The sequence below is a fragment of the Dreissena polymorpha genome, chromosome 4 (assembly GCF_020536995.1).
Source record: "Dreissena polymorpha isolate Duluth1 chromosome 4, UMN_Dpol_1.0, whole genome shotgun sequence".
In the NCBI taxonomy this organism is placed as follows: domain Eukaryota; kingdom Metazoa; phylum Mollusca; class Bivalvia; order Myida; family Dreissenidae; genus Dreissena; species Dreissena polymorpha.
This window is the reverse complement of record NC_068358.1, coordinates 22,907,496-22,931,307: the sequence shown is the minus strand read 5'-3', so window position 1 is coordinate 22,931,307 and position 23,812 is coordinate 22,907,496. Positions and strand designations below refer to the sequence as shown.

The window sequence follows — 23,812 nt, the reverse complement described above, 5'->3', positions numbered from 1 at the left end:
AAACAGCCTGCGCGCTATACACTGGAGCGCGCTATACCTGGAAATCTACGGTATGCGCAAGGCTCAATGCAGACCTGTGCCTGACTTTTGACCTTGCCATGACAGAGTATGCGCAAGGCTCAATGCAGACCTGTGCCTATCAGTATTTTGTCTTATGCCTTTATTTTGTCTTCTGCCTGGGTCATCTTATCGGTTTCATGTAAAACATGCTCATGCACATACACCCATGCCGTTCAGAAAATGTTGCCTATGATTCATGCACTTTTTTTTTTAACAATGATAGTTCATAATGTCTAGACCATGATACACCACTTCTCAATGTCATTGTCATGACAAATCATCATTTTTTTCTGCATGTCAAATGATGCTGGTATCTGTGCATTACAAGTGTCACTCAGCCAATGACATAGCGCCGTCACAAAATTCCTCACAATTATATACGCTGTCACAAAATTCCTCACAATTAAATGCATCAAGAAATATTATCAAATTAGATATGGAAATGAATAATTGTAATTAAAATAACTTGAATTATAACTGCTGGATCTAGCATTACTGCCATTTATTGTGTCCATGTGTAGTGGGAACATTTCATCCTCCCATATGAAAGAAATCCTTTCATACTTAAAGGATTACTTATTCTTAATTATTATACCCTCCTTCGAAGAAGAGGGGGTATATTGTTTTGCTCATGTCGGTCGGTCCGTCCATCAGTCCGTCCACCAGATGGTTTCCGGATGATAACTCAAGAACGCTTATGCCTAGGATCATGAAACTTCATAGGTACATTGATCATGACTAGCAGATGACCCCTATTGATTTTCAAGTCACTAGGTCAAAGGTCAAGGTCACAGTGACAGAAAACGGATTCACACAATGGCTGCCACTACAACTGACAGCCCATATGGGGGGCATGCATGTTTTACAAACAGCCCTTGTTTATAAAGGCATTCAAATATTTTGAAATGAATTATAACCCAGACAATGTGTTTTGATAGTCATGCACAGGAAAGCAGTGAGACCTTCCCCATATTCTGTTCAGACACAAGTCCACAAGTCCATGACACACCATAGGTCACTGTGATGTTGCAACATCATTTGGAAGGACATCTGTGCAGTACATTTATGGATGGAATGCTATTTTTATGCCCCTTTGAAGAAGAGGGGGTATATTTTTTGCACATGTCGGTTGGTCGGTCAGTCCGTCCATCGGTCCGTCCACCAGATGGTTTCCAGATGATAACTCAAGAACGCTTACGCCTAGGATCATGAAACTTCATAGGTACATTGATCATGACTGGCAGATGACCCCTATTGATTTTGAGGTCACTAGGTCAAAGGTCAAGGTCACAGTGACTCGTTCTTGGATGCAGTTTAGGACCACATTTGCAGATAAAATTATGTACTGGTGTCGTGGGGGCTCCGTCCGTCCACCAGATGGTTTCCGGATGATAACTCAAGAACGCTTACGCCTAGGATCATGAAACTTCATAAATACATTGATCATGACTGGCAGATGACCCCTATTGATTTTAAGGTCACTAGGTCAAAGGTCAAGGTCACAGTGACAAAAAACGTAATCACACAATGGCTGCCACTACAACTGAAGCCCATATGGGGGGCATGCATGTTTTACAAACAGCCCTTGTTAAACACAGTTTTGTGGGACTTTACCACAATTTTACACATTGTTAAATGCTTGTATCAAAACAAAACCATGCGACCCATTCCCAAGGAATTTTCAATGCATGGCAGGTCTAACATCAGGCCTCAGTGCATGTCTTACTTAGGTCTTACCTTTGCAACACTAGGACCCCCAACATTTCCTTGAGATACATACACATGTAAAAATATGTGCTTTGTGGAAAACAAAGAATTCTTTGTTAATAGCTGGTCATATTTCATAGCAAGTATTTATAGTAAAGTCACAAATGGCCATCCTACACTATGATGTAAGGCATCATGTGACCTATGGTGGTTACACATCACTTACAGTGATCTTGTTCTATAACTAACTAGACTTTTTTATGTCAGGCGCAAACATGTCTGCTGATAGTGCAAGTGACTTTGATTTTTTCGACTACTTCGATATGTTCACTCGTAAGTACAGCAGTCGGCTATGCCAAGTTTAATTTTTTCCAGAAAAAAATGAATTGTCATGAAAACAGTAAAACTTGTATTTGAACTTTTGTTTTAAAATCTTCATCAATTTGATAAAATAAAAATAAAATAAAAGCAATTCAAAAAGTGACATGTGGCACGCGACCAATTTAACTCCATGTATTTGAAATATTGTTTATAAATTTTTCATCAATTTAATATAAATTATGGATTAAAATTAAAGCAAATCACCAAGTGGCATGTGGCACGCGACAAATTTATTTCCATGGCAACGGAAAAAATAGATCCATTTTCAATATTCCAGGAAATTATTCTATGTCAGCTGATTCAGACTTTGAATTGTTCGACTATCCAGAAAATAATGATCGTAAGTAATTGATGTTAAAAAATTATTATTTAGTTAGTGATATATTACACTGCATACATTAAACATACAACAAGCACCCATGTAAAATGTTTCAAAATGCATACATTATGTAATTATATTGTCTTCGATATAGATATTATATTATACATAAAAATAGCGTAAACACTGCATCAAAAACATTAATAACTCAACCCTTCTGCAGTTTCACAATTGTGCCTGCAAACTTGTGCTTGGTTCTCACAAACAATGTCGCCAGCAAGACCTTCTTTTTTTATTCTTTGTTTTATGATCCCTTTGACACAAAAAACGTGAATTTTATTTGAAAAAAGCAAATGTAAATCTTTACAGGTACTTAATTCCAGCTGCTCCTTCTCTATTCAATTAATAAAAAATAAATTTTGGGGATCATTAATTTTGCAATAAGAAAAAGAACAAGAATTGCGATTTGAAACAAAGTAATTTTTACAGACTTGGAAGTTATCTACTAGGCGTTTTGTAAAGAGCTGTTTATATGTATGGAACACATAATCTATATTACAAGCCATTAATTCCATACAACCTGTCAAGCACTTTCTGTAGTTCTGCCATGTTTGTTTTGACTCCTTAATTATATCAGTTTTTATCAAATTTTTAAAAGATGATTTCTTTTATACTCTCTTAATGTCAGATGATTAAATAGTTATTTAATTATTAATGAAGTATTATTTTTTAAACAATTGCAGTCTAAAAAAGGTGTCTGGAAAATGTCAAATGGACTTTAAACTGTTTTGACCAGTTATTTTGTCATGTGTTCTAAACTTCAGTATTTAACAATATCCATGTCATTCAATGTTCAAAAATGCCTATTTTACAAATTTTAAATATCTATTCTGGGTATTTTGTTCAGCAAATATAAAATAATATTCACCAAGAAAGTGAAACACAACAACAATGAAAAGCAACAATAGTCAATTTAAAAATGTGATATTAAACTATATTTTTTTATCAAATTAAAAAAAAAAGAAGAACAAATTAATTACTTTCCAGTATGATCTTGTGGTGGTTCGTAAAACAAAGAATAAAAAATGACAGGCTTATGTGTAATTTCATATTCTGTTGTGGTTAAAGACATTTCCACACCCGTCAATCATATGCAAAGTATTCAATTATTATGCAAATCGTTGTACTTGGATATCATGTATTAAAATTAAAAAAACATGCTGACATGCAATGAACTGAAATTAATTTTATCTGTATTGGTTTCATTATAAAGCTATGTTTAGGAAAATTGCACAAATACGTTTAATGTTGTTAATCTGTTAACAAGTGCTACAGAGGTCAACACAAGTTGGTAATCCTTCAATATACAATAAGGGCCACTTTTTTTGCGACACAAAATGGAAAGGTCTTTTTCCTGATGTGTCTTTCATGTTTTGTACTTGTTTTCGTGTTCTTATTCATTATGTTTATGCTTTGACTTTTGTTGCAGTAGATGTGGAAGTCATAGATATCCATATTTTATGGACATCTGACATCATATATATCCATATTTTATGGATATCTGACATCATATATATCCATTTTTTATGGATATCTGAGGTATAAATCAGTGATTGGACAAATGCATATCTAAGCATTAATCAATGTATTTCAAAACACACGTTTTCCCTGTATATGGCCTGGATCCTTTTGTTGAAATGGCTACTCTTATGTAGACCACATGTTATTTTTTATCAAAGACTTTTCTTCCATTATTGGTGTGTTTATTTGTTTGACTTAAGTTTACTTGTTTGTTTGTTTGCAAGCAGTTTGTTGCAGTTTCTATGCTATATGAATGTTTTCTTGTTCCTTCTTTTGGTACCAAACCTTTGTCTGCTGTTTGAGATAAGTGCAGAAAGGTAACCAGTCCATGGTGGTATTTGAGATTCAGTGACCTTCACCTTTTAACCCTCATTTTCTTCCATTTCAGCTGCACCAAGAATCACAAATGCCCCGAAGAACATGAAAGTGGCGGAGAATCTTATTGTGAGTTTCTTCTGCAAGGCATCGGGTCACCCTGCCCCGGACCTAACTTGGGAGAAGGACGGGAAACCCATAAACCCAATCAACCGTAAACGATACGACATCTGGTCTATGCCCCATGGCACCGTCCTACGAGTGGCATCTGCTAAGTCAAAGAGGGATGATACCGTGCTCACGTGTGTGGCAACCAATGAGAAGGGAGAGGCGCGAGCCAACGCAACCCTGGAAGTCTATGCTGCAGACAGTATGTATATATTATATTCAGACTATTTTAGGTAGTGTTTTTAGCTCACCTGGGCATGATATGCTTTTGGTGAGCTTTTGTGAGTGCCTTTAGTCTGTAATTTGTTGTGCACTGTTTGTTGTCTGTTGTCATCATTTGCAGTGTGAACAGTCATATTGCCCAATCTTCATGAAACGCGCTTAGAACATTGTTCCCCCATGATAGCTTGGCCAAGTTCAACACTGATTGAGTACGGCTCAAAAACTAGGTCACTTGATCAAATCAAAAGAATAGGCTTGTGTCTGGAGGCCACTTAATTTTGTTACCCAATCGTCTTAAAATTGGGCCAGAACATTAATTTTGTTGCATTGATATCTTGGCCAAGTGTGAAAAAGGTACCAGTGTGTTAACAATAATGGCTGCCGGGGTTGATGCAGTTTTCCTTGTATGACTATAAAACCTTCTGAACACATTTAACGAATCTTCATGAAACTTGCTCAGATCTTTGGTCCAAATGATATCTCAGCTGTGTCCATTGATAAACATGGCTGCCAAGGAGCTTGGAAGTTTTCCTTATATTCCTTGCCAAAAGTTAAAACTTATGACACACAAAGGTCACATTTATTGCCCAAACTTGATGAAACTTGGTCAGAATATTTGTCATGTGGAATCATAGACAAAGGTTACTAGGCCAAATTAAAGAAAAAGCTTTTGAATACTCCAGAAGCCAAATGTATTGCCCAACCTTCATGAAACATGATGAGAAAATGTTTCCCAAGGACATCTCAGCCTTATTTAACCCATTTATGCCGAGTGGACTCTCCCATCCTTCTAAATTGGATCAATTTATTTCCAAAATTAGGGATGTCTAGAATATTTGTTTCTATATTAAGAATATTTCTTATAGAAATTCCTTTAAGCAAACAGCGCAGACACTGATGAGACGCTGTATCATGCGGCATCTCATCTGGGTCTACGTTGTTTGCCATGGCTTTTTTTCTAGACTCTAGGCATAAATGGGTTAAAACTGGGTCATGTGATCATACACTCAATTACAGAAAAGGCTTGTGCAAACTTTAGAGGCCACATGTATTGCCCAATCTGTATACAACTTGCTCATAACATTTGACAGGTTGATATCTCTCAGTTATGAACTGGGTCATATGGGGTCAAAATGTTGGTCAATAGGTCAAATTAAAAAAAAGCGTGTGAACATTCTCGAGGGTCACAAACGGCTTAATCTTACTGAAATTGTACCAGAATGTTTTCTAAATGATATGTTGGTTGAGTTCGAAACTGGTTCTCATAGTATCAAAATCTAGGTCACTGAGTAAAATGAAGCATCTGAAATTTTTAGAAGCCAGATTTTTTGCCCAGTCTTAATGAAATTTGCTAAGAATTGTCTTATGATATCTTAGCAAAATTGTAAAATGGTTCTTGAAAACGATAAAAGATAACTTACCTGGTCAGTTCCTTTGGGTCTGTTCTTCTCCATAGAATTTCAAACTATCAAACTATTAAAATTTATTTTATTATCTTTGTACCAGGTAAAACAAATAATGCCAACTTGTTTATGCTATTAATCTCTCAGGTCAATAAACATTTACATTGAAGCCGCATTGACTGTTAATTATTTACTTATTAATGAAAAAAGTATTGATGACAAGCTTGAAGGAAGTTGGCAGAAAGAAATATGAGATATGCATACAATGATACAATACTTGATTATTTCCTGTAACTTAACTTAAATTTAACAGAATAACCATGGCATTGTTTCTAATAAGTCAATTTAGTGTTCCTATATTTTCTTAAAATGGAGAAAGCAATCAGGTGGCTGGCTGTCTGTGTTTAATGGATGAAACTGATTAAGTGAAGATCATATGCAAATGGGACATTAGCAATCTGTCTGCAAAAGAGAGATAAACATAGCAGCATCGAAAAACGCTGAGTCATCCAGCCATCCCCCACCCACCACCACAGTACTAAGTGTCACACTGTTGCTGGAAGTTGGAAACATTTTTCTTCATTTACATTGGAGAAGACATTGAATTCGAAACTGTTCAAGAAACAAAGCTAATGGTAGGCTGAGGAATAATGCCACACACTAGGAAGGCCATAAAATTGGGAGTCATAGAACATAAATTTTTGTTGTGTTTTGAGTCCCATTAATGTTTGTGGTTATATTACATTCTCATAGCTTTCTGATAGTGGGACAGACCATGATTATTGTTAAAAGCCTGGTTTTAATGGCTGTTGATGACAGACAAAACAGGCAGTGTTTGATCTCCTGTGTGTTGTGCTGACAAACACAACTCCTCCATGTTTACTGAGGACTTGGCAAACATCTGGCTAAACATTTTTAGCCTAAGATTACTGATATAAGGTCAAGATTATGTCCAGTACACACTTAAGTCCCCAGGAATCATTTGCACCATACTGCAAACATTAACGATTCTCGGAAATCATATACAATCATGCACAGTCAAACAGTAGATTGCTATTAACCAAATTTCTCCAAAACATTGCCAAAGTGTCTGATCTAGTTATGTTTTATCTTTTTCTGAATAAACAACATTGTAAGCAGTGTAAACTTTATTTTGCAAGTCAGATAGTTGGGAGATATTGAGTTTTTCCCAAAGTTTCAAGTTTTCTGTCACAATTAAGAACTATATATTTTATGCAGTCATTAACAATAAACTCCGAAAAATTGCACTGAAACAACCTTTGAGGTTAAAACAAAAAGAACTGTAAAGCTTATACCCAAAAGTTAAGGTATCATATTGTACTCAGTGGCTTAATAAAGTGATATTATGAGCATTTTTCACTGTTGAATTGAGCTGAAAAGAATTAACAGGTCAAAAGAATTAGTTAAAATGTCAACTGACCAATTATCTACAGCTCATCTTGCTACCAGTTGTTTATAAAAAATATATATAATTTTCGATATTTTACATGACTCACCCAGTCCTGTAAGCCGAATTGATCCATAAAACAAAATTGTGTTTTTGTGTCATATGAACGAATCTGCATGAAAACTACATTTCGACTCACAATGTACATAGAATCATTTCTGTCGTCAGTTGTCAAAACAAAAGTATGGTTGATATTCAAATGGATTATTTTTCTCTTTCCGGGATATTGTTTTAGTATGTTGATGCTACATTAACAAATACAAGTGTTTATTCTATATCCAATAAATTCATCCAATCGGCATTCTTCATATGTACCACGTGACCGTCCAATATATTCCGGTATTGGATCCAAAAAGTCTGTATTTTTTCCACATTGGACATTTGAGTACAAGTGCACTAAGCAATTGTTTTATAATGATAAAAGACGTTACCGAGAAAAAGTATCCGAATGTACTATAATCGACTCACATGGGCGCTTGTCTTGAAAATAGCATAGATGCAATTTAAAATCAAAATTAAAATGAAACAAAGAGCTGAAGAAAGGGATATAGAATAAAAAGCTTATTAGACGTTTAAACTGTACAATACATTATATATTTTGACTCGCACACAGTTTGAAGTCATATTGGACTCGCCCAATGTGACATCAAACTGTGTGCTCGTCCAAAATATATCTTTGTATTGTACAGTGAAATGTCTAATAACCAATAAATATCATATGAAGTGAAATCACGAAAAATAAACAACGGTTGTGATAGACACCTATATACTGTTAGATGCCCATTATATCACTTTAAGGAACCTTCTCTTATGTATATACATTTATAGAACGTCTGCCCCATCGAGACTTTCCCTACCATTTGATTGCCAGTGTTGGCAGACAGGGTGTTATTATTTTTCAACTTCGTAGAATGATCTGAGACGACTAATGTCACTCCAAAAATCAATGTCCACATCAAAAAGCTATTCTTCAGCTTTAGCTCTAAATGTCATATGGTAACATCCCAATACATCCCAATAGCTTTTCTGTTTTCTTGAGAACTGCATGTTTATTTTGGGACAATTAGATGATGTGTTTGTTATGGAATCAGAAATTGTGTCTGTTTGCCTTTGAATAAAACCATATAAGTGCACATTCTATATCTATATATATTCAAAAATAGCTTATATTATACTAAATTTTGACAAAAATGTGTCTTTAAAGACTGGTATATATCAAAGTACCTATTTTTCAATCATTATAATTGATATTCATTTAAAAAATCTTGCTAAATTCAAGTATTGTATTTAGAGATTTCATTTTGAGCGGTTTCGATTTCTCAATGTTGTAATAGGAAGTTTATAATTATTTAAGTCTTCAACAAGTTAACAATCGTGATATACTTTAAAATGAGCCACACCATGTATACATGGGTCTTACACCATATGCCACCAGCTTAGCTCCAGACGGGCCCCATATGCCACCAGCGTAGCTCCAGACGGGCCCGTGCAATCACAGTCTGGTCAAGGGTGCTAAGACTGCCCAAATGCACAGACTGGTTGGGAGCAACGCTCGCTGCATATGGTGCTAGACCTATTTTCGCATGACATGACTTTAATTTTCATATATTAACCCATTCCTGCCTAGCGTCTAGAAAAAAGGCCTTGGCAAACAGCGTAGACCCAGATGAGACCCCCGTCTCATCTGGGTCTGCGCTGTTTGCTTAAAGCAATTTCTGTAAGAAATATTCTAACGATAGAAATAAATATACTAGACATCCCTAATTTTGGAAATTAATTGATCCAATTTAGAAGGATGTGAGAGTCCACTAGGCATAAACATGTTAATTTTAACAGATTAATAATTTGTTTGACTCTGTTGTCTCGCTAGGTTATCCGTACAATTTTGACAATGAAGCCGACGTGGCAAAATTTTACGCAGGTACGCAGGGGTAGTTTGCTTCATTGGGGATATGCTGATGCCCACTAAACATTTAAACATCAAACTGCTGCCATAGATACTAATAGTCCAGAGGTGCCATTATGCCGCCTGTATCCTCGTGCTTAATAACATAGCAGTGCTTTCCACAGGATTTTTGTCAGTCGCCCCGGGGCTGATAGGGGTGGTTCATGAGGGGTGTCCCCTCCCGTTCGGGAGGGGTGTCCCCTCCCGACGTTGATTTTTTTTTTTTAATTTAACGTGTCAATTCACGTTCTGTGGTGCGTTATAACTCAAAGAAAAACAGCGTCAAAAGACGTCATTTGGTGCGATATGACTTCAAGAAAATCCCCCAGTTATTAAAAAAAATATTATTTGTTTATATTGTTTAATTGTTTTAAAACTTTCCCGCACAGATAATAAAATCCCGAATCGAACGATTCCCCAATACATCCGTTTCAACCCGACTCTATTACTGTATACTTCTATACAAGTTTCTATTTATTACCCGATAATCCCATTTATTCCGTTTTTGTAAATCACTTTCTGGTAAATATTTGCAATAAAAGCTCTCAATTATTTCTTTCACACAAACCTTGCCATTTTTCTATAGTATCAAATAAATTGTTAGTGACATATTTATAGATTTGATGAAATATTGCCTCTGAACATGCGCCAATCTCCTGACGTGTTGTGTGCTTGTTAAAACGCTCAATACACACACAATACACATGATGTGATGTTGTACATGCTGCATAATTTTCGCGCTCTTTTTAATTGAGAAAAAGATTCGACACAAAGTAAATTTGCACTGCTAATTTGAAGGAAGAATATTTTAACGTTGCGGTAACATTTACATTCGGAAGTGTGTTTCGGATTAAAAACACGTTAACATCGACTTACGGGAATGGGTTTCGGATTACAAATTTAATTATTCCCATTTGAGATTTCAACAAATATTAACAGTTGCGTTATGAATTCAACGATAATTTGTTTACACATTTTACGAGTCGAATAAATGTTTTGACGGAATTATGCATGAAATTCACGTTGTGCACGAGAATTACGGCCGGTTGCCATCATCAGTCTTCTAAGTATCGATTATCGGACGAAACATTTACAGGTGTGCGTAATAAATTCAACGTAAATGTGTTAAAGAGCATTGCGTGTCGAATAAATGTCAGAAAAACGAGGTGAATCAGTTCTATAAATGGACATGATGAAATATACATGTACTGGAATAAAATCTTTTTATCAGCATAATTGTAACCGGGAGTTATTTGCACAACTTACTCGCTATAAGTAATTAATTGTTTACCACTTGCAATTAATTTCTCGTATTAGTTATGAGTCATAGGTAACACTTGTTTACAGTAAAAAGGTGTGATGATGATGCTCGAAACCGTCTTTAATGTACTGTACTGTACAGGTTACCGGTGTTATATTACGTAAATGGTTTAACTTCTTGCTTATCAAGCTGCGATAAACTCTTACTTCGTGCCCGACGTCAATAAAAAATAATGGTCGATAGTTAACTCCGCCATCATAAGCATTCGCGTAACCGATTGGACGATGAACATCACAGTTTGACAACTGGAAAGTTACCTGATACATCCTTGTCATCATTTAAATGACTGTGTAATGTGGCTAGAATAATCGATATGCGCGTCTTATCAGTGGATTATCCATTACCACATGTGGTGTTTATGGCGATTACTTGTGAAAGTAGGTACAGAGGGCTCTTTTTAAACAGGGAATATTGATACACTGATAGAGAAACCTTGATTTTGTGTGACAATCTCCACTTTCTTTTACTGAAAAATACACTGATTGGAAAAATTCAAGCGCCCCGGGGACTCTGATTTTCGAAATTCAAGCGCCCCAACGAGAGATCGTTAAATAGCCTGTGGAAAGCCCTGCATAGTGGTGGATGAAAGGTTGATGTAGCCATCATTTTTGGTTACAAACCATCATAGTTGTTGGCTGCAAAATTATCTTGCTAGAATAGTCACTCACATTTATTATAGGTTTTTCTAACCCCAACTTTTTATGTTCATGTGCACAATCATTTTTGAATTCATGACTGTCTTTTGGTCTAATTTAACCAAAGGAAAATTATTTTGACAACTTGTATTCTGTCAAGCCTCAAAGTAACATTTCACGAGACATTAATTATAAAATGTGTGTGGAGGGACACACTGGCAGGTCATTGAATATTCAATTGCATAATATAATTTAATTATGGCAGTATAATTAAATGTCACACCACATTGCTGCATTGGTGACAAACTGCACAAGATTGCCACATAACAGCAGTGAAATTGACAAGGGAAGCAACTCTAGTGCTAAGCTTGCTGAATAGAAAAAGAGTTAGCTCCCTTTTATAAAAGCGCCTCTGCAGCTTGCTAGCCAGCACCAAATGCTCTGTCCGTTTGTATCATTTTTCTGCTCATGTTTTTCTTGCTTCACATTTTCCTATCTAGTCTCTAACAATACTCTCTTATTCTGGCATTTCTCTTATTGTTTGTCCTCGTCTGAGACTTTGTGATCTTAATTATTCTTTGTATTTTTGTCTTCAAATTTCTTGCAGTCTGAAACTCATAAGCTGTAAAATGCCTACCTCAGCCTGTTTGCACAATTTTGTGCTACAAGTGTTACCTTTCAATCTCCACTCAATGGACCTTTAGAATTTTATTTCTTTTTCTGATAATCATTATTATTAAATTATTTGTGTGTGGGCATTAATTTTTTGAGACCCCTATGCACATTTTTCTGCATTAAAGATTGCACTAACCCTGGATAGCTCATGGAATGGTTGCATGATTTCAGAGTCGTCTAACGAGTGGAAATTAGAGTACAAAGGTAACAAAGACACACATGTTGACCCAACCCTCCCCTTACCACTTTTCTAGCTGTAGCGTTCAAGCGGCCATCTTACATTATTTTTGTTTGCTTTAGTGATGTTCATTGGCTGTCTTTTTTTATCCAGATCTATCCAGATTTAGAATTCACAATGTAACAGTCAAGAAAAAAATGCCTGTAAAAGTAAACAAACAGAATGTTGAAGAATAGAACAACAATAAAGTATAGTGATTTGAACCTTGGCAGCAACGTTTTATAAATTATTATTCATTTTTTTTATTTTTAATAAAACTTGATAGATATAGACATTATTTGTATACAATTTTTTGTTGTCAAAATTTGCTATAGAAGTTTTTGTATATTTCATTTTCAAGAACTTAGGTCATAGACATTTTGACCAGTATTTAGTTGGTTTGCTCAAATTACCGTAGCAGTTGTTTCAGTCAAGATAGATCTATCATTTTAATTTTCCTTTTGTTATAGACATAAAATAATGGTTCACCTATAGATTTATCTTACATTTTATGATTGAAACATTGACATGATCCTCCCCAAATTTCAGAAATATGGCCAAATTTGAATGTCATTATTCCCAATGTTGTCTTCCATTTTATCGTCTGCTAAAACTTTGCATGCCTTTCTTACTGCAGAAATGCCCCATCACTCTGTGTGAACATAATCCACTATGATAGTGGTGTGTCATCAATCCGGCACACACAAAGATAGTGGTTTGTAACCGAAGTGATGCTATCACTTGGCGCTGCGACACACTGCTTACTGCTGTATAACATGTACTGTAGATATAAGGTTGAGAATTGTACTAACCAATATGTATCCAAAATAGTTATCAGGTTTTAACATTTCAGACTATTTATAATTCTTGCATTGTTATAAAGAAACCTCAATTTAGGGTATGGTCTTCAAAATTATATTAAATGTATTAAGTTAATCTTATGAAAAAATAATGAATTATTATCCTTTAGAGATAATGCCTACTGTTTGATTATGAACTCCAGATATTTGTAAGCATGTATAGTCACATATTCTCATATAAACCATTGTCATTATACAAAATAAATGTATTGTCATTATACAAAATAAATGTATGCATTACTTTCTGAGCATTATGTAGTACATGTATTTGAACTTCTTACGTTTTTCCACAAATAAAGTTGTGGTTTTTGTTAAATATGTGTAAGAAATATCTGAATACTTGTTTCATCACATAATAATTATTTGTCTAAATGTGTTGCTTTTGTTATGAATACCAATATTTGCTTTCGCCCAAATCTAGTTGTTACATAATTTCTTTTACATTATTGCGTAGTGTCAACTAATATATAATCTTAGGTTTTCATATCAAGATGTGTTTCGGAAGTATATGAATATGTGCATAAAAAATGTACTTATTGAATGGCCACTTATGTGTTTTTCAAATGGTGTACGTATATTATAACTTTTGATGAATAGAGCCACAGCACTCTTAATCCTTTGCATGCTGGGAAATTTGTTGTCTGCTAAAATGTTGTCTGCTGCATTTCTAAAATTAGCATTTTCTTTGATTTTTTTTCAAAGAATACTATCAGCATAGCAAACAGTTTGGATCCTGATGAGACACTACGTTCTGTGGCGTCTCATCTGGATCAAAACTGTTTGCAAAGGCCTTCAAAATTCGGTTCCAGCACTGACAGAGTTAAAGAATTGTTTGGTGTTGGTATACAAATAAGTTATCAGTTTACTGCAAACCTATACATTCAGACCTGTTTCAGTTATTGGTCATAGACTAGGCCCATGTTAAACTGGCATAACCAGGCTCCTGTAGGGTGTAGCCTCAGAGAGTTTAAGCATCCAAGCCACTTTATTATTAACCTCTCTGACCAATATGCCTCTCCCCCTCAGGTATACCCCAGGGCTACCCGCGTATCGACATCAACCCACAGCTGTCTAACGTGGAGAAGGGTCTGTCCGCGACCATGGAGTGCCAGGCGTCTGCTGCCGACATGGAGCGCCCGACCATCTACTGGCTCAAGGACCATCTGCCCATCGACATATCGGACACTCGTATCACCATCAATACTGAAAGTAGGATGATATTACACAATTGAGTCACATTCTGAGAAAACTGGGCATAATCCATGTGTGTAAAGTGTCGTCCCAGATTAGCCTGTGCAGTCCGCACAGGCTAATCAGGGACGACACTTTCCGCGTTTATGGTATTTTTAGTTTCAAGGAAGTCCCACCTTACTGAAAATCAAGTTTAGGTGGAAAGTGTCGTCCCTGATTAGCCTGTGCGAACTGCACAGACTATTCTGGGACGACACTTTACACACATACATTAAGCCCAGTTTTCTCAGAACAAGGCTCAGTTATATGTATATAGAAATGTTTGGGCGTACAAACTTTTGTAAATGTCGTACGTACACATCGCACCTGTGTCAGATACTATAGTATATATAGTATATATAATATTTAAGTTTTAATGCCACGCTAGAGTACTGTTTATACTTGGTATAATGTTTTATTCTTATGCAGTGAATTAAAACTGGTAATTCACTTTTTCAAACAGTAAAAACTAACGATAATTTTCACTGTTATTATGTGAAATGACGTTTTCATGATGTTACGACGTCTTAATTTTATCCAAAAAAAGTAAATCATTTGTAAGCATAATTAAAAAGACAATTTGTTCGATTTGGTGAAATATTGATTTTAATTCACTTGTGATCATAGAAAACTTCAAGTATTCACTAGTGGCTGTGTCACTTGTAAAAATATAAGTTCCTATGATCACTCATGAATTATAATCAATATTCCACGGAATCCAACAAATATTCTCCATTTATTAATTTTGATTAAGATAATGAGCAAAAAGACACAATAGTTTTTATATCAAATATACTAAAGATCAAAGATCATCTTTTTAGCTCATCTATTTTTTGAAAAAAAATTATGAGCTATTGTCATCACCTTGGCGTCGGCGTTGGCGTCGGCGTCCCGTTAAGTGTTGCGTTTAGGTCCACTTTTCTCAGAAAGTATCAATGCTATTGCATTCAAACTTGGTACACTTACTTACTATCATGAGGGGACTGGGCAGGTAAAGTTAGATAACTCTGGCGTGCATTTTGACAGAATTATGTGCCCTTTTTGTACTTAGAAAATTGAAAATTTTGGTTGAGTTTTGTGTTTAGGTCCATTTTATTCCTTAAGTATCAAAGCTATTGCTTTCATACTTGCAACATTTACTAACTATCATAAGGGGACTGTGCAGGCAAAGTTATGTAACTCTGACTGGCATTTTGACAGAATTATGTGCCCTTTTTATACTTAGAAAATTGAAAATTTGGTTAAGTTTTGTGTTAAGGTCCACTTTAGGTCCACCTTTGAATGACCTTGACTCTCAAGGTCAAATTATTAAATTTTGCTAAAATTGCCATAACTTCTATATTTATGATTAGATTTGATTGATACTTTGACAAAACTACTCTTACCTGACATACCACAATAGACTCCACCCAAACCATACCCCGTGCCCTCCCCCCCCCCCTCCCCCCTCCCCTGAATCCCCCCCCCTCCTAAATTTTTTTTTTGTTTTTTTTTTAAGATCATCTCACAAATGACCACCACACCCTCACACTATACCCCCCCCCCCCCCATTTTTATTTTTTTTGAAACAGTTAAAAAACACAAATATTTATTTTTATTATTTTATTTTTGAAATACCGTCCAACCATCGCACCCAAGAATACCCTCCCCCCCACCCACCCCCCCCCCACCCCTGAATTTTTTATTAGCCGGATTTTTTTCGAAAAAATCTCGGCTTATAGATTGATGTTGTCGGGCGGGCGGGGGGGCGGGCGGGCGGGCAGGGTGGCGGCGTGCTCGAAAATGTTAAAGTTCTTATTTCATGGTATAACTTTGGTATGCTTGGACCTAGAGTCTTCAAACTTGACATGAAGGTTGGCCAGGATTAACAGATGACCACTGGTCATTTCAAGGTCATTCATTTGAAGGTCAAGGTCACTGTGACCTTCAATATAAAAAATGTTAAAGTTGTTATAACTTTGGTATGCTTGGACCTAGAGTCTTGAAACTTGACATGAAGGTTGGCCATAACTAGTTAGTAACCACTGGTCATTTCAAGGTCATTCATTTGAAGGTCAAGGTCACTGTGACCTTGAATGTAAAAATGTTAAAGTTCTTATTTCATGGTATAACTTTGGTATGCTTGGACCTAGAGTCTTCAAACTTGACATGAAGGTTGGCCAGGATTAACAGATGACCACTGGTCATTTCAAGGTCATTCATTTGAAGGTGAAGGTCACTGTGACCTTCAATATAAAAATGTTAAAGTTGTTATAACTTTGGTATGCTTGGACCTAGAGTCTTGAAACTTGACATGAAGGTTGGCCAGAACTAGTAAGTAACCACTGGACATTTCAAGGTCATTCATTTGAAGGTCAAGGTCACTGTGACCTTGAATGTAAAAATGTTAAAGTTGTTATAACTTTGGTATGCTTGGACCTAGAGTCTTGAAACTTGACATGAAGGTTGGCCAGAACTAGTAAGTAACCACTGGACATTTCAAGGTCATTCATTTGAAGGTCAAGGTCACTGTGACCTTGAATGTAAAAATGTTAAAGTTCTTATTTCATGTTATAACTTTGGTATGCTTGTACCTAGAGTCTTCAAACTTGAAATAAAGATTGGCCAGTACTAGAAGATGACCACTGGTCATTTCAATGTCATTCATTTGAAGGTCAAGGTCACTGTGACCTTAAATGTTAAAATGTTAAAATTGTTATAACTTTGGTATGCTTGGACATAGAGTCTTCAAACTTGACATGAAGGTTTGCAAGCACACTTAGATGACCACTGGTCATTTCAAGGTCATTCATTCTAAGGTCAAGGTCACTGTGACCTTGAATGTAAAAATGTTAAAGTTCTTATAACTTTGGTAGGTAAAAATGTTAAAGTTCTTATTCCATGTTATAACTTTGGTATGCTTGTACCTAGAGTCTTCAAACTTGACATAAAGGTTGGCCAGTACTAGAAGATCACCACTGCTCATTTCAATGTCATTCATTTGAAGGTCAAGGTCACTGTGACCTTCAATGTTAAAATGTTAAAATTGTTATAACTTTGGTATGCTTGGACCTAGAATCTCAAACTTGACGTAAAGGTTTGCAAGCACACTTAGATGACCACTGGTCATTTCAAGGTCATTCATTTCAATGTCATTCATTTGAAGGTCAAGGTATTGCATTGACAAAAACACGAAAGGTACTTTCCTGTCATTTAAATCAAAAATCCGGCTTCAATGCAGTCATCTCCGACCACGGAACTCTTGTTTTATTTTTTTTTGCATTTTTTTTGGCATTTTTGGAAGATAATGTAATAAATGTCCACACACCCACACTATACACCCCTCTTCACTCCACCCCTCCCTCCTTTGTGATTGAAATTGTGAGTCCCTTCACCTTTAAAAAGAAAATAGATGAGCGGTCTGCACCCGCAAGGCGGTGCTCTTGTTTATCATAAGCAATTATCATTTATAACGAGAAAATATAAAGCATTGATAATCATAATGCCAAATGATGGACTAGTTTTCAATTTTTCATTTAGTTTCAATACCAAAATCTGTGAATTGAAAGTTTATAAATGGCAACATATGGATCACAAGATAAAAGATAATAATTAATCATGGAAACGGGAGGTAATTGCTGCTGTAGTGTGTGACATTTTTGAGTTGCCTCCCTGTTTCATGCAGGATATTACTACATTTCTACCTTTTTAGATGACGGAAATTTAATCATTGAACAAGCCCAGGAAAGAGACATCGGAAAGTACGAATGTGTAGCAGAAAATGAGATAGGAGTTGCCTACTCATCAGCTGCCATGCTTTATGTAAAAGGTAAGGTAGCAATGGGTGCAAACCTTTATTTCATCACAATTATAGTAAACGATTTTTTTGACCCAGTATTAAATTTATGTGATCTATAACCATGTCATTATAGAATAGAGACCTACAAAACTAGATGGCAGTAAAGGAATTATCTTACAAGAAGTTATAATTATGTCATTAATGTGCCAGATTTCTGATTAGCTTTACACTTTGTGAATCAAACCTGGTCATAATAAAAGTCATTTATATTTTTAAGGGGGTATTTAAATGCTATGGTGGATGTCTGTCTGTCAGTTGACCAAAATTTTGTCCGCAGGCATTCTTCTTCACTTTTGAACATAACAGCATTCAAAAATGCAGGCATTGTTCCTCATGGTATGAAGATGTGCATGTGTAATTATTATCCTCCGACATAAAAAATATATGAACATTTTTTGTCGCTTTTTGATCTTAGATTTTAAATAACAATATACTGGCTACACATTAAGACATTTGGCGTAAGGGGGTATTCTTCATCATGATTGGAACAAAATCTTGTTATAAGATAAATGGAAGCTTTGTTTACACTGCTACCTTATATTACAAGTATAAACATAATTGTTGAGATAAAATTCAGAGCACAAGTTCTCAAGAATGTTTCATTCTTTATCTGAATGCACACAGTAGGTATGTACAGTACACACGTGCACAGGTGTTGGGGCTGTGAACAAGTTTTGTATTGGTGTGATCAATTAACACAATGAAAGTTGTTGCAGTTGTGAACAATTAACACCTTGAAAGTTGCTGTAAATCACAGAAGTCCACTGCTGGGGTATTGGTTTTTTATTTTGCTTTGCAATGTTTTTCTTAATGAAAAAAAAATCTTAAATAAACCAAATTTAACTAGATTGTTCTGCTTTAAACTTCACTCGCCACCCTCTAAACTTGTTGATGGCTTATCAACATATTCGTTAACTAAAATAAATTTTCATTCAGAGGTTCATTTTCCAGAAAGAAACGAATTTCATCAGTCTGGCAAAAACAGTGAATGGTTTAAATTGATTAGCTCTATTTCAGCTAATTTTATGACTGGAAAGTGAATAATTAATGGATGGAGGGAGTGGTAAATGCAGTGCTTGTACAGATCTGGATTTGTGAATGACATAAGCTTTATCAATTCCAGCTGATACATGGAGCCTTGTTATCCCCCGCCATAGGCGGAGGGATATTGTTCTGGCGTTGTCCGTCGGTCTTTCCGTCCGGCCGGCCTGCACTTTTGTATTGGGAGCCATATCTTGGAAGTGCGTTGGCAGATATCATTGAAACTTGGTATGAGTATACATATCAATAAGAGGATGATGCACGCCAAATGGAATCGTTTACCATATGTTAATAACGGAGTAATGGCCCTTTGTACCTTGAAAAAAATGCTTTTAAATATAAGCTTAGAGCTTTATCTTCATTAACACATGAGCCAGAGTCATGAAACTTGCCATAGCTGTTCTCATCTGGGGGTGATTTATATTCAACACCCATAATCCTAGGGGCTAAGGTCAAAGTCACACATTTAGGTCAAAGGTCACAAATTTGATGAATTATTCATTATTTAGTCATTCCTTTACTATGCATCAAGGGATTCTGTAATAACTGTCCACAATTGTTCTCCATTATCTAGCTGAGTTTCAAATATAAGATCCGGGTTGCTAGGGTCATGGTCAAAGTCACACACAAAGGTCAAAATCACACATTTTGATTAAATATGCCTTATTTGGTGAGAATTCTACAATACTAAAATGGATTCTCAAATGAAAATGTCCTGATGTAATTGATCTCAATTATCAGGCAGTGCAAGACCTATGTGTTTTTGACCAAAGTCAAGTTCACACATCAAAGGTCACACATTTGTAGAAATATTTATTATTTAGCCATTATTTTATTATGCATCAGTGGATTCTGTAATAACCTTCCATGATTCTTCTCTATCTTCCTTGCTGTGCGTCATATGTAAGATTCATGTCTTGGATTAAGGTCAAGGTTCATGTCTAGGGTTAAGGTCAACATCACACAATATACTTCATGTCAGGTCATATGATTCACATCAAGGGTCAAGGTTACACAAATGCTTCATGTTAGGTTGTACTCAATAACGGATGATTAACCTTAAAAACTTATTATCCTGCGCCATAGGCGGAGGGATATTGTTTTGGCGTTTTCTGTTCGTCTTTCCATCCTTCCGTCTGTCTGGCCGGCCGGCATTTTTGTGTCCGGAGCCATATCTTGGAAGTGCTTTGGCAGATATCATTAAAACTTGGTATGTGTATATATATGGGTATGAGGATGATGCACGCCAAATGGCATTGTACACCATCTGTTAATAACGGAGTTATGGCCCTTTGTATCTTGAAAAATGCTTTTTTGTCTGGAGCCGTATCTAGGAAGTGCTTTGACGGATTTCATTGAAACTTGGTATAAGTATATATATGGATAAGAGGATGATGCATGTTGGCATTGTCCATCCGTCCAGAAAACTTTTGTGTCCAGAAGTATATTGACGGGGGATATCAATTCAACGAATTTGCTTGTTTATGTTATTCCCACATATGTCATAGGGGATGTGTTCACTCTGCAACACTCTGAAAATTTAGTGTATATTAAGATTGAATGTGTTCGTGGAAAAGGCAAGACTTTTTAATTCACCCAAATAAATATTGAACGCTCAGGAACCTCCTCTGTTTTAGTTTTGAGTTATTGTCCTTTGTTATTTTTGTATGTTGTTACTTTTCAGGGCAGTAACTCAGTATGTAAGATTTTTATTTAAGAAAATGCTCATAACATGCAATTTCTCCTTTTGTCATTATACTATCAATGTTAATTGATTCATGAAAAATATAGTATCTGCATTTTATTGTCTGCAAACCCATCATAGGTACAAAAGAGTTTAAAAAAATAATTGGCAAAAGGCACAACCCTTCACTTATACCTTTTCTTTTAGTTCTACACCCATCCATAAACAAAATTAATTTGGCGGGGGGATATCAATTCAACTAATTTGCTTATTTTGGGTTATAAGTGGGCACATTTTAAGGTTGATTATATTCCATAGTATACCATGGCTGTAATTCACTGTTAAAATTATATTTTGTTTGTAACTCACAGCTCACCTGTCCATTGTGAGCGATATAGATCACCTGATGTCCAGCTTCCATGATCCTGCTTTGTATATTGTCAACTTTTTCCTCATTATTACAATAGAGGCCACATTTTTTTCCAATCTTCATGATACTTTGTCAGAATGCTTTCCATAACTTAAATCAGGGCCATGCCAGGTTGGTCCAGTAGGGTAAAAACCTCTGTTACCAGGTAAAGTCTTTGACAATTCTTGTAGCTTGAACTAAGGTGAGCGCTCAGGGCCATGATTTATTTTAAATATACTTATCCATAATTATAAATATTATTGTCATGAATAAAATTATCATTATTTTTGTTTAATAGAAAAATCCTGATTGTACATAATAGTTTATGTTTTAAAAAAATACATAAGCATTACTGCACAAAATAGTAAGCAGTAATAAAATGTTCAAAAGGAACTGTGTTATTTTTTTTATCAAATTTAATTAAAATTTTTAAAAAGCAATCAAGGCAGCATCAGACATACGGAGTCTAACTTATTTTACTGTTGTTAGGATGAGGGTATTTTAGGCAATATTTAGTCTCTGAGTAATGTGTTGGCACAGTGTCAGTACCACAGCAGGGACTTATCAGCCAGCTATCTCCTCCCTGGCCTCATTTCCTTGCTGCTACCTGATAAGCCCTGCCTATCAGACTAAGGACTGAGATCTCTCACTTCTTCTGCCTCCCCACTGGTCCCCCGTCTGCAGGCCTGATCTCATCTCTATAAGAACCAGTGGGATGTATACGTGCTCTTTCTGATGTACCCACTGTACAAGAATGTTTGATAATGATCCCTGAAAACTGAAATGATCAAAACATGTTTGTATTTAAAAAAAAAATTGACTGCATGGGTTGGGTTTCTGCTCATAAGGATTTTGAATCTGCTATACTGTACCTTCTGTGAGTTTTAGATTGTCAAAATTTAATAACTGCTTCTTGCTTTGTTGAGAGGTTGTAAAACAGTACTAAAATACCAACATCTTATCTTGTGTCTTGAAACAAATACATTTTGTAAATTCAAAGATCTGAACACATTGCCATTCCATATGGTAATGTTTTTTTAATATTATGTGTAAAATACAATATACAACATTTAATGGTAATTGCAAAATGAAGACATAAGTTTCATTCTGTAATTGCAACCACTCAATTTTATTATTAACTCTTTCAGTGCGGGAACCGAATTTTGAAGGACTTTGCAAACAGTTTGGATCCAGATGAGACGCCACAGAACGTGGCGTCTCATCAGGATCCAAACTGTTTGCTATTCTGATAGTATTCTGTGAAAAAAATCGAAGAAAATGCTAATTTTAGAAATTCAGCAGACGACATTTTAGCATATGACAAATTTCCCAGCATGCAAAGGGTTAAAAATAATGCTGTATCAGTAAATCAGTGCCAAGTGCCAATCATGTTTTTCCCTTCACTCTATCTGGTGATTTTGAAAGCTGGAAAGTCAGGGTTTCCCCATACCTCACATTTGGAGTGTAAAAATGTGATCCTATCTTTCCCCACCATTGCTGCTCATGACAGTTACAATATTGTTTAATGTGTAAAACATTTTAATTTTCTTTTAATGATGCTGGCAATTTAACTGAAAACAAAATTGTTGACAGCTTCCACTTCTTGTCTAAATGTAGATCCATCACTGAGCAAAAATCTTGTTCATAAAATAGCACGAAATGCTTACTAAACTCGATTGGTTTATTTCATGGTTGCTCAATGTCCTGTCACATTATTTACTCATATACTGTGCAACCATAAGCAAAGCACAGCTCTGTCTTGTAAACAACCACTCCACAGCTGATAGATTTTCATATTTATGTATGCTTTAAGAGTATTATAAGCCTGTGTTATGAAAAAAAACTGGATAGCAAATGATGTTCACAAGTAAATGCTTACACATATAGATGATCATACTTAACATATTCATAGTGTGATGCAAAATAAGGAAGGCCAAATTATTGATCATAGTGAACATTTACAATCAATAACCTATTATTACTGCATAAGGATTTGTGCTCGCACTGTCCTGGGTTTTCCATCTTTGATAGGGTCCAGATTTATGGCACATTCCAAAGCCCGAAAGAAAGTGTATTATCCCACTTGAATTGGTATGTATTATGAACAGAGAACATATTGACAGGCTACATATAACAAGGCCTACATGCCCATGCCCAATATTAATTGAGCCTTTTTATGGGGAAAACTTGTCTTGATGCATGTGTGTAACGTGTCGTCTCTGATAAGCATGCGCAGGCTGCACAGGCTGATCAAAGACGACACTTTTTGCTTTAATGTTAATATTTTGTTTAAATGAAGTTAAGTGTGGGAATTGTCGTCCCATGCTGACTTC

At 35.6% G+C, this 23,812-nt stretch overlaps 1 protein-coding gene across 1 annotated transcript in view; it reads left to right on the top strand.

The window, feature by feature from the left end:
• Positions 1 to 2,026: 2,026 nt before the first annotated feature.
• LOC127879821 (tyrosine-protein phosphatase Lar-like) overlaps positions 2,027 to 23,812 on the top strand; it is an 88,400-nt gene continuing 66,614 nt past the window's right edge. The window contains 6 exon segments of the mRNA XM_052426873.1: positions 2,027 to 2,100; positions 2,426 to 2,488; positions 4,437 to 4,733; positions 12,372 to 12,404; positions 14,304 to 14,486; positions 18,199 to 18,315. Coding sequence (XP_052282833.1) covers positions 2,028 to 2,100; positions 2,426 to 2,488; positions 4,437 to 4,733; positions 12,372 to 12,404; positions 14,304 to 14,486; positions 18,199 to 18,315 — 766 coding nt within the window. The 5' untranslated portion in view covers position 2,027.